We start from the raw sequence: 16,757 nt of genomic DNA, 5'->3' as shown, positions 1-16,757 counted from the left end.
TGAAAACCGTAATTTTATATGGGCATTTACTAAAACGGACTTATACAACCTAGGATGTACGATTCATATTAGTGATTGGTCCATGTAACAGAAAACTAATATAATTTTCACTTTAATGACAAGAAATTGAAAACCAAATTACTGATAGATGTTTAAAAAAAAAAAAAACTAATCAAGAAAATATTACATAAGTATAATTATTATTTATTTGCTTAAGATTCCATACCCTGTATCACATGGGTGGTACACGGTTATAGTACCTACCTATATTTTATTGATTATTTTTTTTTTAAACATATATCGGTAATTTGTTTTGAATTTTTGATCATGTATAATTATAATTGTCTTTAAACAAATATTCATTTTTTGTCATTTTTTCTAACAAATGTATCTAAAAAATTCACTCGGCAACCGATTGATAATAAAAGTAGTACAACGGATTGTCGTTAACTTGCTGTACTTGGATTTTGGAATACGCGTTATAAAAATAAAGTTTTCCTCGCTTAAAGTAAGTTAGATTAGATTATCAGTATTAAAGGTACTATAGATATTATCTATAGGTGTCATAATTACAACATCTTGTGCAATTAAATAATAATAAATTTTAATAAATTATAATTATTATCTAAACAAATATGTATTAGCAATTTGTTAAAGTAATGAATAATTCAAATTTTCAAATAAAACAAATTTATGCAGTGTTAGTACAAAAACGTATATAACCTAATTTAATATATAGTATAGTAACTTATTTTTTAATTTTAAATTATCAGTAACAGATTATATTTAATTAATGCATTAATTAATGTACATGTACTATATTAATTAATTCATTTTTATTGATACTATTTATAAATTCCTATGTTGTACAAAGTTGTTTTAATAAAAGCCCGAATAAAACTATGATTTTTAACTTTTATAGTTATAAAAACGCCAAACGTATAATTAAAAACCTAACATATTAATAACTTTTAAAATTTAGTTTTACACAGGTAGTGGTAGGACTTTGTCGTTATTGTGACATATCGATTGCACTGATAACATGATACATATCGTTAATTATCTTAAAAAACGACAACGATAAAAAAATTATAACTTTTTTTTCAAAAAAAATTAGAAATTATGAATGTAGACAATTAAACGGATTACTGTTTACCGAAATACTAGCGATTTCTTCGAATTATATAGGATTTCTCGGGGGACCAAGCGTTTAGTTGGATTTATAGAGGTTTTCGAATTATCGAGAGAGACTATGTGTAGTTAATATAATTCAGAAATAGATGTCGAAATAATAAATGTTACAATATTGTTAAACAGTTTTCGAATGCATACAGGACGATTTTTGAACGCGCGCGTATATACATGCACACACTACCCGAGTCTGCTAAGGACATCATCGTGTTATTCGAAAACGTATACATAAATACAACGATAACGACTTGAGTGTAAAACGAAATATTATATACACACGGCACTGCGGGACACCCTGTAATCTGTATACATTATACGTTTGTCGTGTACGAAAATGTTATTGGTGTTTCAAGGCCAAACATTGGGTACCTACTTACACCACATCATCAGTGTTATAATATACTATATACACAATATGCGTTGTTATACACCCGTATTATATTATAATATTATTATATATATTATATTGTCGCACGAAAGAAACCATTACGATTATTTATTATTATTATTGATACAAACTGCTGTGCGGTAAAAAAAAACACTCGCACACTGCGCAATGCACAGAAACGATATAGCACTTACGTAATGTTATATTATATTTTAATCAACAAGTCGAATTGCGCATACGAACTAGCCGTATTATCCTTCATAGTTCACGTTTATTACAGTTGTTTTTAATTATATAGGTATGTTTTTAGTGTTAACAAGTGAACATTTATACTATTATGCGGTCGAAAACTCGAAATGTTCAACATTATTACGAATTCAGTTTACTGCTCGTTTATGGCGTAGGCTTACAATAATATCATATAGCTTATAAGATATGCGATCCGCTAACAAATATTTTCTATTATAATATTATATTAAATTCTCGTTGGTGGAGATGTATGAGGGGAGGTCTTGGTATGGACTTGGCCCTCCCGAACACACGTTGTACTCATCATGAATATTGGCACTTTTAAAATGTTAGAAACATAATATTTATTATTTTTTTAAAAATTGATTTATTCATATTGATTAAAACTAATTTATTTTATTCAAACTAATTGTTTCTAATTTGTTTAGTATAAGTATTCATTTTATTCGTGTAAATAATAATAAACTTATGAAGAAATGAGCCAAGGTTTCGATCTTCCAAACAACAAAACAACAAATTTATCAAACTTTGCTTGTTTATAATTATATACGTATATACGTATAGTTATTTCAAGCGAAAATGTGTACAATGTATTTTATTCTTGTTGAAACTCGCTATAAGTGTACAAAAACACTAAAAATTAGAACATCTTCGCCCGAAAGTGGTCCATTATAATATCCGTTGTCTGTTTTAACGGGGTCGGAAGTTCAAAGAATAAAAACATATTTTTCAGTTTTCGGGTTTTCTTCTCAATTATTGACAATTATTTGCATATTATTTAAATTTCATTCTATAACATAACCGGTAGAACTTTATACTTATATAATACCATACGGGATTTTGACGATATATATATATGTGTATACGGTTATACGACAACATCGTGAGTATTTATTATAATAATATGTAGGTAAACTATACAGTATAATAATATTTTGGTACCATAAATATTAGTTTCTAAAACACAAAAATCAAGATAACGCAATAATTTATGATTAACTGGTTGATTAAAACACTAACGAATGTTTTAACTAAATAAACTTAAGGTATATTATATCTATAGATATCTGATATATAATATATATCTACACACAAAATATATACGTACTTGATAACCGAGAATGATTAACTATTGTTACTAAAGTAATAACATTCATAATTCAAAATAAAATTCATCCCGCAACAATATAATATATATATATATATAAATATATATATATACATATAATTAAACTAACCCGTATACGATTTACTTACCGGTTTACGATTTTTTCTGTACCCAACTATAACGTATAGATAAGTTGTGTTTTATATTATTTATTATAGTTTAAAAAATAAAACGTATCATCTTTATGATAATAATAATATAATGTAAAATATCATATTGCTGTAGTATATAATATATAAGTATAGCACTGCAACGTTCTTATGTAAGTATATTAAATTGTTTACTATGTTTGGAAAGAACGCCTTCACGCTTTTATTATATTTTAGCGACGACACTCACTTATATCACAAAATACAATACGATAAATCCAACAAAGTTCATATTTTTAAGGAATTTGAACGATTTTTAGGTCGTTCGAACGAAATTCCTTTTTTAAAATCTATTTTTAATATTATTATCGTGTGATTGTATCGACACTTCTTATCTGCGCGGTATTATCGATTAAATTCACAATATTCTGCAATATTTAAGATTTTTTTTAATATTTATAAAATTTTAAAATAACGTTATACAAGATATGCGTTTAATGTGGATTGTGGGCTACTTAATTTGATATTTATCGTATACAAGTTAAGGTCATATGTTATGTAATTTAAATCTAAAATTCATTAAATTTGTATAATTGGTAATTATTATTCTATGCATTTATAACTAGGAGTAGAAAGAAAATAAGACTTTAAAATTTAAGTTCTAAACAATAAACTATAGGTATATCTGTTTAATATATTTTGTATTATATTTATTTTATTTTTAACTTGGCTTTGATTTCAATAAATTTGATGCTCTACTCCCATCACAGTATTGGATAGATATAAAATTAAAAGGTTATTTTATTTAATATTACTCGAATTTTTATTTAGAAATGTATAAAAATAATAATTTAAATTAACCACTATATGGACGTATTTATATATTTTTGCAAGAACCTGAAAATGAACTTGGTCCTTTAAAAAGTGAACGTGAACGTCATAGTTTTTATGCACTAAACGCAAATGTGAATAGTGGTATCCTCAGGTTTTTTGAAAGAGGGGGATATGAGTATTTGATTATTTTCTGACTACTCTATTATAACAATATATATGTATATTCATTCTTACATTTACCCGCAGACACCTATTAATTAATTATAATTTTATAGGTATTTAAAATTTAGATGAACGAAATAGTAGACCATCATTTTGCGGGGTATCCCTGTACCACATACAATTCTGCTAACCTAAATTATAAATAGTTATAACTAGTTATAAGAAATAACTAAACTTATAAACTTCCCGTCCAAATTTTGATTTTTATTTAGCTAAATACTCAGAAAAATATTCTGGTTCGGAATATAAATTTAAATGTATATTGTCATTTAAAGAAGTTAAAACTTAAAATATATAACAATGAAAAAATTAATTCAAAAAATGTTGTTTTATTTCGACTAGAAATTATGTGTAAAAAATATTTTTAAAAACTTTATAGATTATTAAGTAATGAGTGTTGTTTAATATGATTCTGTACCTATATTATTATAATAATTATATATTAATAACTAGGGCTGGGATTTATATGTAATAAAAAACCAAAAATATGTACATATATATGTAATTAAAATGACCAAAATATATAGTATAAAATAAAAAAATATGTAATAAGAAAAATTTAAAATTATGTTAACAAGTAAAATTAAAATAAAATTCTAAATAATTATTGAATAATATGCAATTAATTGTTTTTAATTTCTAATCAAATTAATTTAAAAATACATAAAATATAAAGATATTTTCAATACCACGCGAACGCAAGTAGTTTCACTGTTAAAAATTCGTAAATATATTTTTTCTAATAAATGTTGAGTATAAAGTATAATCTAAGATCATTAATGTATAGTTATCGAACAAAAACAAATAAGATAAACTATAATCAAGTTATAGTACCTATAGTATAGTATAGTATATTCAACTAATACTTTCATATATTATTATTTCCTATATGCTATTATACACTTACAATTTTTACGAGTAATATTATCGAAGTATGAATGTATTATACTACTAAACCACCGAAATTGTCAAAATTTATGAAATATTAAAAAAATGTAGACATTTTACAAATATTGTTAAAATATGTATTTATAACGAAATATGTAAAAACATGTAAAATAAAATATGTTTTATTTTATTGTAAATCACATGAAATGAATTTATCATTTGCAATACTTAATTTATCATGTTTTAGTAAAAATATGTATTTACATACAAATCCCAGCCCTATTAATAACATACTAAATGCAATATGTTCAACAAAAATTAAATCAGCCTACTGTAATACTGATAAGTACCACCCACCAACTTTTAATTTCTATAAATATCAATAAAAAATTTGTTCTGACCAAAAAGCTTAAAACTGAATAATATGGTCTTCATAAGTTTTCCTTAATACAGGAAATTAACAAATATCGAGCATGTATCATCACGGTATTTTTTTATAAGAAATTGAACATTGAAGTTCAAATATTGACAAAATAACAAACATTTGCAATTTTTAGTTGAAAATTTATGTTATGTTCAATTTTATTATCTAATGATTGAAAATTATATAAAGTTCTTCATAAGTTTGTTCATAAAATTACCAAAAATCTAAAAAAATATGGACATTTAAAGTTTCATTTTTGACTATACCTACTACAAAGCACAAATAAACTATATAATATTAAAATAAAATAAAAACGTATCCTACAAATTGTCTAACACTATCAATTTTTGCACTGTTTATTGCCGTACTATAAATTTATTACTATTTATTAACATAATATTATAGATACACCATTCTATGTTATTATGTACAAAAAAATTGCGATTTAAACCTAACAACTTTACACTGAGATATTGGGCGTTTCCACTTTATTCTCTGTAACGACAACAATATCTGCGCACCTAAAAAGTATTATATTTTGACTAATATGGTATCGATTTATCGCATTGGTGATGTTGCATCGCGCAATATACAAAAATAAAATTTATAGTTATCGAATTACACGCGAGTCGTACGAAATTTGAATACCAAACCGATAATATTTATGCTATAAGTACCTACAATGCCTATATAGTTATCGCTTAACGATCTCGAATTAAAAAGTTGTAATCCAGAGAAAATAAGTTATCAAAATTAATTTGAAAATTATATCGCTGTCATCATGACAGGCGGTGGATCATTATCTCTACAGGCTTCTCTGTTATCGACACGCAAAACTTCTGTAAACTCATACGTTTTAGTTTATGAATAATATCACTAGGAAAATGTTCAAGTCCAATAGTTTAAATAAAAAAAAAAAAATATCAGTCGATAATTGGAGACGATAAAAATAATAGCTTATACCTAAAACCTCTGCTAAACATTAATTATTAAACATATTTTGTTGAACCATGCTATTTGTTTTTTCGTTGATATTATTAATTATTGTCTTCTGTAATAAATTATTATTACCACTTGAGAAACAAAACATTTTTTAAATTTATTTTCCATGGTATTGGGTATTTGTAAAATAAATTATGTATTGCCGTTTATTTGACTTAACTTATTTTAAATTTAAATCTATCTATTTGATTTCTACACGAGCGTTAATGGTTCTTTTTTATAATATCTATTTTTTTTTAAATATTATTATGCAGCTAATTTAAATTTTGGTTCTTCAAAAATTATCTTATAACGATACGACCATCATATAATATTGTACTGTTGTGCGTAAATATAATTTATTTTTATATTATTACTTAATACTTAGTACTCTGCATTATACTATTTTTCATTTTAAATAAATCTATTTTAAATTTTAAACGATTGGTATAGCTATTTGGTCCTATATAAAGGTTTTTGTTTCAAGCATAAAAACACGGTGTCATATTGTATGTATTCCGCCGTCTAAAAGATTAATTCACCTTATCCAATTTTCATAATATCATCACACATCCACATACAGCTTGCAACTCATAATTAAATTTATATTATAGAATGTATTTGTTAAGAAAAATATGTAATATTAGTGTGGAATATTTTGTCCATTTATAAATTGAATTACTTTTTTGCTTTTCTCTACCACATTATTTATTATAAAATATATATATTAAAAATATTGTGAATACAATAATGTGGATAATTCTATTAACTATATTATACTATAACTATAATGTCTTTACTTAAATCTTTGAGTAATAATATTACTTATATACTTTTTTTTAAATAATGCACATAATACTTTGCATTGACCTATAGGTAATTACTTGAGTTTGTTGGTAGATTTTATACTTATTGTACTTATATACTTATACGTCTTACTGTAAGTAAAATTTACTTTTTATTATTAATAAAAGACTATATACTTACCTATACACTACCTAAAAAAAGTGCATCTCAAAGTTTTAATTATTTTAAATGTCTTAAAAATTATAATAATATAATCAAAATTTATTGTTTTTGTACACAAAAATATTTTGATAGCTAAATATTTATGGCTTCAAAACATTAAAAGACCCGTGCAATTTATATAATCGATTTTTTCAATTCCATTATAAAAATATAAATTATCAATTAAAAAGTGTGCCCCTATTGATACAAATGGACTTTAAGATTTTTGAAATTAAGCCAAAATTCCTACAAACAAGATTATAATATAATAAATCGGACAAAAAAAAATAATTTGCCGAGATTGGATAGGTTTATAGAAAATATACGAATTTATAGACAGACATAAAAGTTCAATCTTTTGTAGATGATCTATTAAGTTTAGATCACCTGTCTACCTATTAGACATTTAATTAAACAACTGCAGTAGAAATTCAGAAACACAAAGATGGAAAGGTATCGATATATATTGAGAAATGTGGATGTATTTGATAACAAAAAAAAAAATGTTAATAGCTATAACAAACGGTCATTAAATTCAGTTAAGGATTTTAATGGAAAATATATTTTTATAGAACAAATTGCTATACCACGATTCATTTATATGAAATAATCCGTTTAGTATAACTTTGAACAAAATATATTAAATCGTACAATATTAGACGGGCGCAAAATAATAGTATAATATTATTTTAAAACTAAAAGTTATGATAAACAAAATAATTTAATGTAACATATTATGTATATTAAATAAATAGTTTAATCAACTAGTATTTTTGGTAAACAAAAAAATGGAGAACCTTAATAGAACACAAGCATATTAAAATGTTGTTATTTCCAAAAGAATTAACAACACAAAACTAATGGTGACTAAAATCAAAATACATTTAATCTTTCGATCGTAACAATCTTCCGATTCTATAAGCTTCGCTGCATCTTGTTTAACTTTAATTTCAGCCTGCTCAATATTGTAATCTATCCGATCCAAAACATTGCCCTACGAAAATAAGATAATAATACGCAATTACAATAATTGTGTAGGTGCATATATGTACTATCAATAGAAACTAGACAAACGAGAGATATGAAGTTTAGACTAACTTGTTGAACGGCCATGTGTGCAACGTCTTTAAATATGTTGTTGAGTTCAACAATAGAACTGGCTATCTGATTTGCTTCGCGTTCCAACTGTACGGCCATTTTAGCGTTTTCCTCTTCGATAAGTATAGCAGCGAATGTTCGCGTTTGATTCGACTGTAACATCTGCAACTGTTGTCCAAAAGCATTCGACGAACATTGTTCGTTAATACTTAATAATGAATTAGAATTAGAACTGTTGTCGTTGGTTTCGAATAGCATTTGTAACGATATCCCTTCTAAATTTTTGATTTCTAAAACCGTATACACGCATACATGATAATAAAACAAAATAGATCGTATAAATTATTTGAATTTACTGTTGCGATAGACTTTTTGTGAATTTCGAAATTCGTTGAAAACGTTTTGTAACGATGACATCAGAGCGGACGACACGTTGTACGAAAGTTGGGATTCTTTGTTGTCGAATATTCCATTCGAGTGTAATTGGATTTGATTAATTGTTTTTTTGGTTGAAGCAAATATCTGTAACGTAATAGATTACAAACATTAAGTAGGTACCTAAAACAATTAATTCACATAATATTTTTAAATAAAAATGTATTAATATTTTAATCATATTGTATTATTATTATTTGTATTTACTCTAGTAATTTCTAATGTAAGATTTTGGATGTATTTCTCTTGCAAATTAGAATCATTGAGGGCTGTAGGTCTCAACAAATGTGCATCTTGTAACGAACGCAATTCTTCTAATTTATTCTGTAACCTGAAATTCAATCTATTTTTCCGTATTTGATTAAAATAAAACTGTTGTAATGGGATAAAACCAGGCAATAGAACATTGAGCATCTTCAAACAGTCCGGTCCACGGAGGTGGACATATTTCCTGAGATCGCATGTCAATAGCTCGACCGGCCTCCATTAACGACACTTCGTCGTTAACACATCCTTCACTATCTGTATCATAATCGTTATGCTTAGTAGATTCTTTAAATGAATGGATAGTGTGCATACAATTTTTTCTCATCAGCATATATATGTTGGTGAAACTTCTTGTAGTCATATTTGCTAATTGATAGCTCTGTAACACGATAGCCGAAATAAATCATTCATAGCCGACCATTATTTTAGTAAGAGTATAAAATATAATTAAATAACTTCCATAATATTATTATTATTTTTTTTTTTAAACTAGAAAAATTGTACAATCTGTAAAATAATTATTTACAATAAGCACAAGTGATTAAAGAGTTAACATAGAAAAGACAAAATAATATAGTATAAAGTTACAAAGTTACAAACCGTAATAAGTTTAATTAAATTAAGATTATTTACATCCACAATATTATAACTAATAAACAAATACTAATAAAATGATGAATGTAAGACATTTTAGTAAATTTGTTTAGCCTCGGCTTAGGCGTTTAAATATAATAAGTACACATAAGCAAAAATACATAGCGTGATGGTCGTACATAATACATATGCTCAGATCTTTATTTAAAATATACCGACTTAATTATTTGTACTTAAACGTTAAACATTTTCAGTTATTAATCATTTGTCAGGGAGAGAGGGAAATAAAGATAAGTAAGTATATAATATAAAATCATTATTGCTGCTCAAGTAGGTACTAATATTATAATAATATCACGTGCTTAATCAATTCTCACTTCGATACATATTAAAATAAATATACTTAAAATATCTTCTTGAAATACGAATTAGTTATAAAATAATATAGTTAAAAAGGACGTAGGAAAAATCTTAGTTCATAGTTTATGTTTTTTCGATAATCCTATAGCTGCAGTTATCAATGTGTTTTATTAACAGCAGCTAACAATATCTTTCCGCGCTGTGTGACCTTAATATCGTCTTAACTACGTGAATTTGTACCGTGGAAGACGATGGAGTATTATAATTATAAAAACCAGCGGTGAAGCCATTGCATAAGCATATAATATGTAAGACGTAAGGTCTATGGCATTGTTATAATTTAAATTTAAATATACTAGCATGACGTAGACAACAAACATTCCCTATTATAATACGATATTGAGATTTATATTTTAACATGCATAAGTTCGATCTCGCCCACTTATTAGCGGATAGAAGAGTATAGTGGCTAACTTGGTTTTCCTATGTAGGCCGATGGATTCCCTCCTGTTTGCTCACCAAAATAAATTATTAAGTCCCATTCCGTTTCACGCGATCCAAAATTCCTTTTATTGTACCTTACCAATCGTGGTCGCAACTATATCCGACGTTTAGAATGATGAACCTGAATGAATTACATTTTTCTACTTAGTTACATTATTGTGTTTGTGTTTAAACAATTCTCACTTACCTTGTTAAACTAATCTCTGTAATTTATTATCAATGTAACTACCACTGTATATATTTATTCATTATTTTGGTATGTAATTCATAATTTATTGTGCTTTATTGAAATGAATGCATGTTAAATAAATAAATAATAACATGTTCTACAAGACGTCCGTAGACTAACCAGTAAAGCTACGGGTTAACTCAGACGTATTATTGACATTTGTCGATTACAAAGCTTAAACAAACACTACGAACAAATATAATCTTACGTAACTAATATCATTGCCAGATCGCCAGGCTCCATACCAAATTCTTGACTACCGTGGTAAAGACAAAATTGAGTTTTTATTTTTATAAAACTTTCATATTGATATATAATAGAAAATTACGAAATTGCAATATTTTCAACTTACAATATGAAATATATTAGGTACCTACATATATTAGTACGTATTAGTACGTTTTAGTAGGTATCTCTTAGCAACGAACCAGGTGTAAATCTATAATATTATACAAGCAAAAAAAAAAATACCGAAGGAGTCTCCCTGCTGTACATAGTAGATGAGTGTTGACATTAAGGAAGTCACTGTAAATTTTAATGGGTATATTAAATTTGAATTAAATTACTATAAATCATTGCAGTACGTTGGAAAACAATTCTGAACAGAGACAGTCCGTTATTTCTAAGAATATTTTATTGCTATAAATAATTCATTTTCCTATTTATTGTTATACTATAGGTTGAACTAATTATTAAACAAAAAAATAAATCGCATATATTTTATAAAAATAATATTATTTGAAATAATACTAGCTGTTATTAACTTATAAGTCAAAACAAACGGTATCGTAGAACGATGTATGTTTGTTGTATAAATAGCTTAAAATTAATCTAAATATTTAGGTAATTTCATTGTATAGGTATATAGTTTATAGTATATAATAATGTAAGTAATTTTGAACACTTATACGTTTTCAAGACTTAGTTATTAAAGATAAAAATGTTTATTCATTTTCAACCATTAAATAAGTTAAAAAAATATGTCGGTTTTGATAGTTATTTTGAAAAAATTTTTCAAAATGTAATCTTCAATTGCTTATAAAAAACTTTGTGTGTTTAAATATTTTCGATATTTTTAATTTCCAAAGTTTTTGTTCTGCCGTAAAAATGTTTATTTACGCTTATAAAAAGACATATTAAAATTAGTTTAAAATGTTTAAATGTTTGAAAATTTATTGTGTAAATAAAATTATGATTTAAGTAGAAATGATGGAATTTTCAGGTTCCTACAATCTACTATTAGAATTCTTCGAACAAAAGCAAATCCGATTAAAAATAAATGATTATCCTACGTTTAAATTTTTTATGTCGTCAAAATGTTATCTTAATATCAAACGTATACAAAATGAATTATAGCTACGCTAAACTTATTTTAAATTTTCAACAAAACAAATTTACTTCTCGTAGGTTCCAAAATCTGTATTACGTTTATATGGTTTAGGTATAAAAATATATACTATGATTTTTTTAATTGCAATATAATTTACACATTTTCGAAATTGAAACGAAATTTTCAAATTTACCTATATAAAATGTAAAAACACAAAAAAAGCCAACAATCGTTGAAAATTATTTCTCATTTTAAATACTTAATATTTGATGGAAAATTAAAATCTCTGTATTCTAAAGAATTATTCATTATTAAACAAAAAAAAAAACAATCGTTTTTCTCAAAAATTAATTTACCTGTACAAATGTTAAATACTAGACATTTTGGATTCTGAATGGATAGATAAATATTATTGATTTTACAATAATTTAAAATTGTATATTTTAAAAATATTAAATATGTATCTAACTTTAAAGTTAAAAATTGAATTATTATCAATGCTCCGAAATATATAAAAATATAGAATAAAGTTAGAATTAATATAAATATTTTTAATATGTTACAGTACGAGTATAATATTATAGAAAGTGATTATTTGAGTACCAGTGGAATGTTTCAAGTTTCTATACGTTTAATATTATTATAATTACAACAAAATAACAAAAATCGTTTGAGTATAATTCTTTATTGTATATACGTTTTAATATCCAATTTCATCTAAATGTTAACTTCAAACGGCCCATATATAACATTAATGGGACTTCAATTACAGTAATTATAAATTTGTTAAAATATTATTGTTTAATGGTTTAGACTTTAGAGCGTGGGCTATATAATATCAACCTAGAAGTTATTTTTGTACGTTATACGAATGACATTACACAAACCAATTTATAATTGTAAAATAATTTTGATTTGATTTGTACGAGTACATGTTCAGTATATGAAACATTAAAGCATTTTATATCGATTAGTTGTGCCGCCAAACCGCAGTGGTGCCGCTGTAGTTATTAAGCGGCGTACAAGTTCACATGAATACCGTGGAAAAAATTTACGAAGTCGTTTGTGTAAAAGAACATTTTAAATTAATAATATAACTAGGTACATAAATGCAACATTTATATTTCGATTATTTAAATCGAATACCGAGGGACTGTTCTATATAGTAATCACTTTTTTTTTTTAATATATATTTATAAACATATTTTAACTTTATGAAATTAGGTATTTTATTATATATTATAAATAATTATACGATAATATTTGTTGAATAAAAAATATATATAATTTTTTTTTTTTTTTTTTAATCTAACTTACTATGAATCCGGAGCCCGAGTGGTGATCGCACCTTATAGCCATCCAGGAACGTTTGTTATACTGAGCACGCGCAAGGAAAAAATTGTCTACGTTTTATGAAGGTATACAGTGTAAATAATTTTTATTTCGTTATATAATATCGTACATAATACTGAATAGTGTTAGAACCCATATATATATATATATATATATATCAGTGCTAAGACGACGCACATTATACCTATCCATAATGACGAATTACAACGATAAGAGGAACAGAAGTTTAAGTAAATCAGATATGGTAGAATTTCGAATAAATTGATTCTAATGCTTTTTTAAATATTTTTTTTCTAAAGTATTCCGAATACTATTTAAAATAATTTTTAAAAGTATATAATTTGTATAAAAAAAATCATCTGTATTATTAAGTATTAAACTAATATTTGTATTAGTATTTATTTAGTGTTTTATTGAAATAATAATAAGAAATAATTATAAACTAATAACTGGTTGTTAAAGATGTTATAAATATATTATGTGTACTTGTTGAGTAAATAAAAAAAAATTGATCCTCCAATTATGTCTTTGATTTTTAAGTACACGCTTATTGTAAACTTCAATAAAATCTTTATTAAAGACAAAAACTGAACAATATTTATGACATAAATAATTACATTTATTACAAGAATATATAAAAACAAAAACTATAGGTATAAATATAAAATATAATATAAGTATTTCTAAAAGTATTTAAAATGCTAGGATAGTATTCAAAATGATTTTCGAATACGTTATTCGAAATATATTTTATAAGCATTTGAGTATTTATTCCATGTACTTTATTATAAGTGGCTATTTTATCCATACTTGGTATTAGTAGATTATAAAATACTTATAAATTGTAAAATCGAAATGCATTGAAATCAGCGCAAGTTTAAAACCGAGGAAATCGCTATATTGTATAATAAAATGTTCGAGTGTAAGTATGTACTTCGTCATTGAATAGGTCATTGTAATGGATGTGTTTAACTGTTTAATTTGAATTAAATAATAAATCATTTCACGCGAAAAACGTTTCCGATCGAAAACGGTGTGTTAGTCGACTTATAAAGATATTTTATTTTTTATTTTTATTACTTTGATATAATATTAACATTTTATTCTCTTATACACGTGGTGTTTTGAACTTATTTTTGCAGAAAAAAACATCGTATATCGTTTATATCGTATTATATTATTAGCTGTTGTTAATAACTTTTAAGTTAGAACCGACGTACCATTAAACTGTGATGTGAATAATAATATTTTCAAGGAATAAATAGATTAAAACTAGTCTAAATAATGTATATTAGATCATGTTCTTATCTTGCCACTAGGAAAGATAAAATAGATTGTTTAAAAACCTACAACGCAGTATGGTACAATTATTTATTATTAATTATTAACAATAGGCTCGGAACTTCATGCATTTGCATATTTCAAACTATATTATCTGAGTCTGATTCGACACAAAAATCAATTCACAATACATATTATGTCAAGTTGAAAATCGTATGTTGCATAGTTTTGCATATTTCACAAGATTTAAGTGATTTTGCACATTTGCAGATTTAATATATATATTAATAAATATCTACATAAACAATAAATTCCGCATTAATATAAATATTTGATTTAAAAAATAAAGCTTTCGCCTACCACCACCAGTTTTATGGAATAGGTACCTGTATAATATATTTATGTTTTTTGAATGTATGCTTATTAAAATATATTACATATTTATTGTAAAGCATATTTATTTGTTTTTAATATACATTTTTGAATGCTATAGTTATTTTGAACAGTGTCAATAGTGTCAACAGTGAACAAAATACAAGTGCTATTACAATGATTTAAAAACCATTTATTCATTATAAATTGTCATAGGAAACGTATTAAACAAATAAAATTGTTGCTTTATAACTAGATTTTAGATCGTATAGTATTGCTATTATTTCTGTAGGCATGGACTTAATATTAAGGAGAGGTGAATGGGATAGTTAGTTCCCCCTACAGCCTTATTTTATTAACATTTTTCAATACTTATATATATATTGCAGGTGATAAAGTTGACAGTTTTCAATTAAAAAAATGGTAGTCCCCCCTCCTAATTAAGCCACTGGCTCTAAGTAACTACTAAAATTTTCATTTGCAACGTTATATAGATGTCTATAATTTTTATAAATTATATTATAAAAAAATTAATTCCTTGAAACGGTAAAATTGTTCTAAAAATATCGAGTCATTTGACTGTTTTTGATTCGATGAAGAGATGTAATGTGATTTATTATCTCATGCATCGAAATTAACCAGTGTTAACAGCGGTAAAAGATAAATTAATTAAAGCTGAATTCATTAAATTAATTCAGAATGGAGTATTGTCGGCAGAGATTGAAAGATGTAATGCTGAGAAGTTTCAAAAGTTTTAAAGAGAAAGTTTTCACGATCAAAAAATATCAAAGCGTTCTAAATTGATTAGTATTGTAATATCAGTATTCAGTTTCGTGGCCCGTAATACGGCCGACATTATAATAATAAATTACAATTATTAAATAATTAATTAGTCGGTACTGATTATATATTTATATTTTAATACGTTTTATATACATATAGGTAGTATACTTCACGGTTTACTGCTTTGGTTTCGTGTTATGATTTAATGAAATTATATTTTATCAACATGGTGAATTGTAATTTGTTTTGTTTATATATAGGTATTAATGTCATTTAAATAAAATTACATAAAACTGTGTGTGTTAATCGCATACCTACTATATAAGTTTATAAATCACTTTTGTATAATTTGATATAAGGTGGTAGTTATTTTGGTAAAAAAATGATTGTTGAATATTGTATATTATACAAAACAAATTAAAGGTCTAACAGAGCGAATAAAAAGTGTCACTTTTGTATTAATATATAAGTTTTATGAAAACACATAAGGGCTTTCAACGGGTCATTGAAAATATGAAGTTTCTCATCTTCGATTGTCGATAGGGTAAGTCGATGTGATACAACACTTGTAGTAAAACGGGCAGATTTGATAGACACGGGTGCCAGATGGTATCTCAGAATATTACTATATCCTTCCAATAATTCTTCCTCAAATCACAGTCACTCGTTTTATTTAAAAAATATATTTTATTATCAACCTTCAAAAAAC

The 16,757-nt window shown here is 25.2% G+C and overlaps 1 protein-coding gene across 3 annotated transcripts in view; it reads right to left on the bottom strand.

The window, feature by feature from the left end:
* Positions 1 to 7,595: 7,595 nt before the first annotated feature.
* LOC132927776 (syntaxin-16-like) overlaps positions 7,596 to 16,757 on the bottom strand; it is a 40,631-nt gene continuing 31,469 nt past the window's right edge. The window contains exons 1-7 of one of the 3 annotated variants that reach the window (XM_060992369.1): positions 13,577 to 13,892; positions 11,401 to 11,454; positions 9,368 to 9,621; positions 9,183 to 9,306; positions 8,897 to 9,062; positions 8,541 to 8,830; positions 7,596 to 8,436 (exon numbers count right to left, since the gene is read on the bottom strand). In XM_060992369.1, coding sequence (XP_060848352.1) covers positions 8,260 to 8,436; positions 8,541 to 8,830; positions 8,897 to 9,062; positions 9,183 to 9,306; positions 9,368 to 9,621; positions 11,401 to 11,424 — 1,035 coding nt within the window. In that variant the 5' untranslated portion in view covers positions 11,425 to 11,454; positions 13,577 to 13,892 and the 3' untranslated portion in view covers positions 7,596 to 8,259. Of the gene's footprint in view, positions 8,437 to 8,540; positions 8,831 to 8,896; positions 9,063 to 9,182; positions 9,307 to 9,367; positions 9,622 to 11,400; positions 11,455 to 13,576; positions 13,893 to 16,757 lie in introns of those variants that run through there. The other 2 variants (XM_060992368.1, XM_060992370.1) reach the window with 2 other exon arrangements.

The sequence above is a fragment of the Rhopalosiphum padi genome, chromosome 3 (genome assembly GCF_020882245.1).
Source record: "Rhopalosiphum padi isolate XX-2018 chromosome 3, ASM2088224v1, whole genome shotgun sequence".
In the NCBI taxonomy this organism is placed as follows: domain Eukaryota; kingdom Metazoa; phylum Arthropoda; class Insecta; order Hemiptera; family Aphididae; genus Rhopalosiphum; species Rhopalosiphum padi.
The sequence above is the reverse complement of the archived record's forward strand: the minus strand, read 5'-3'. Positions and strand labels throughout refer to the sequence as shown.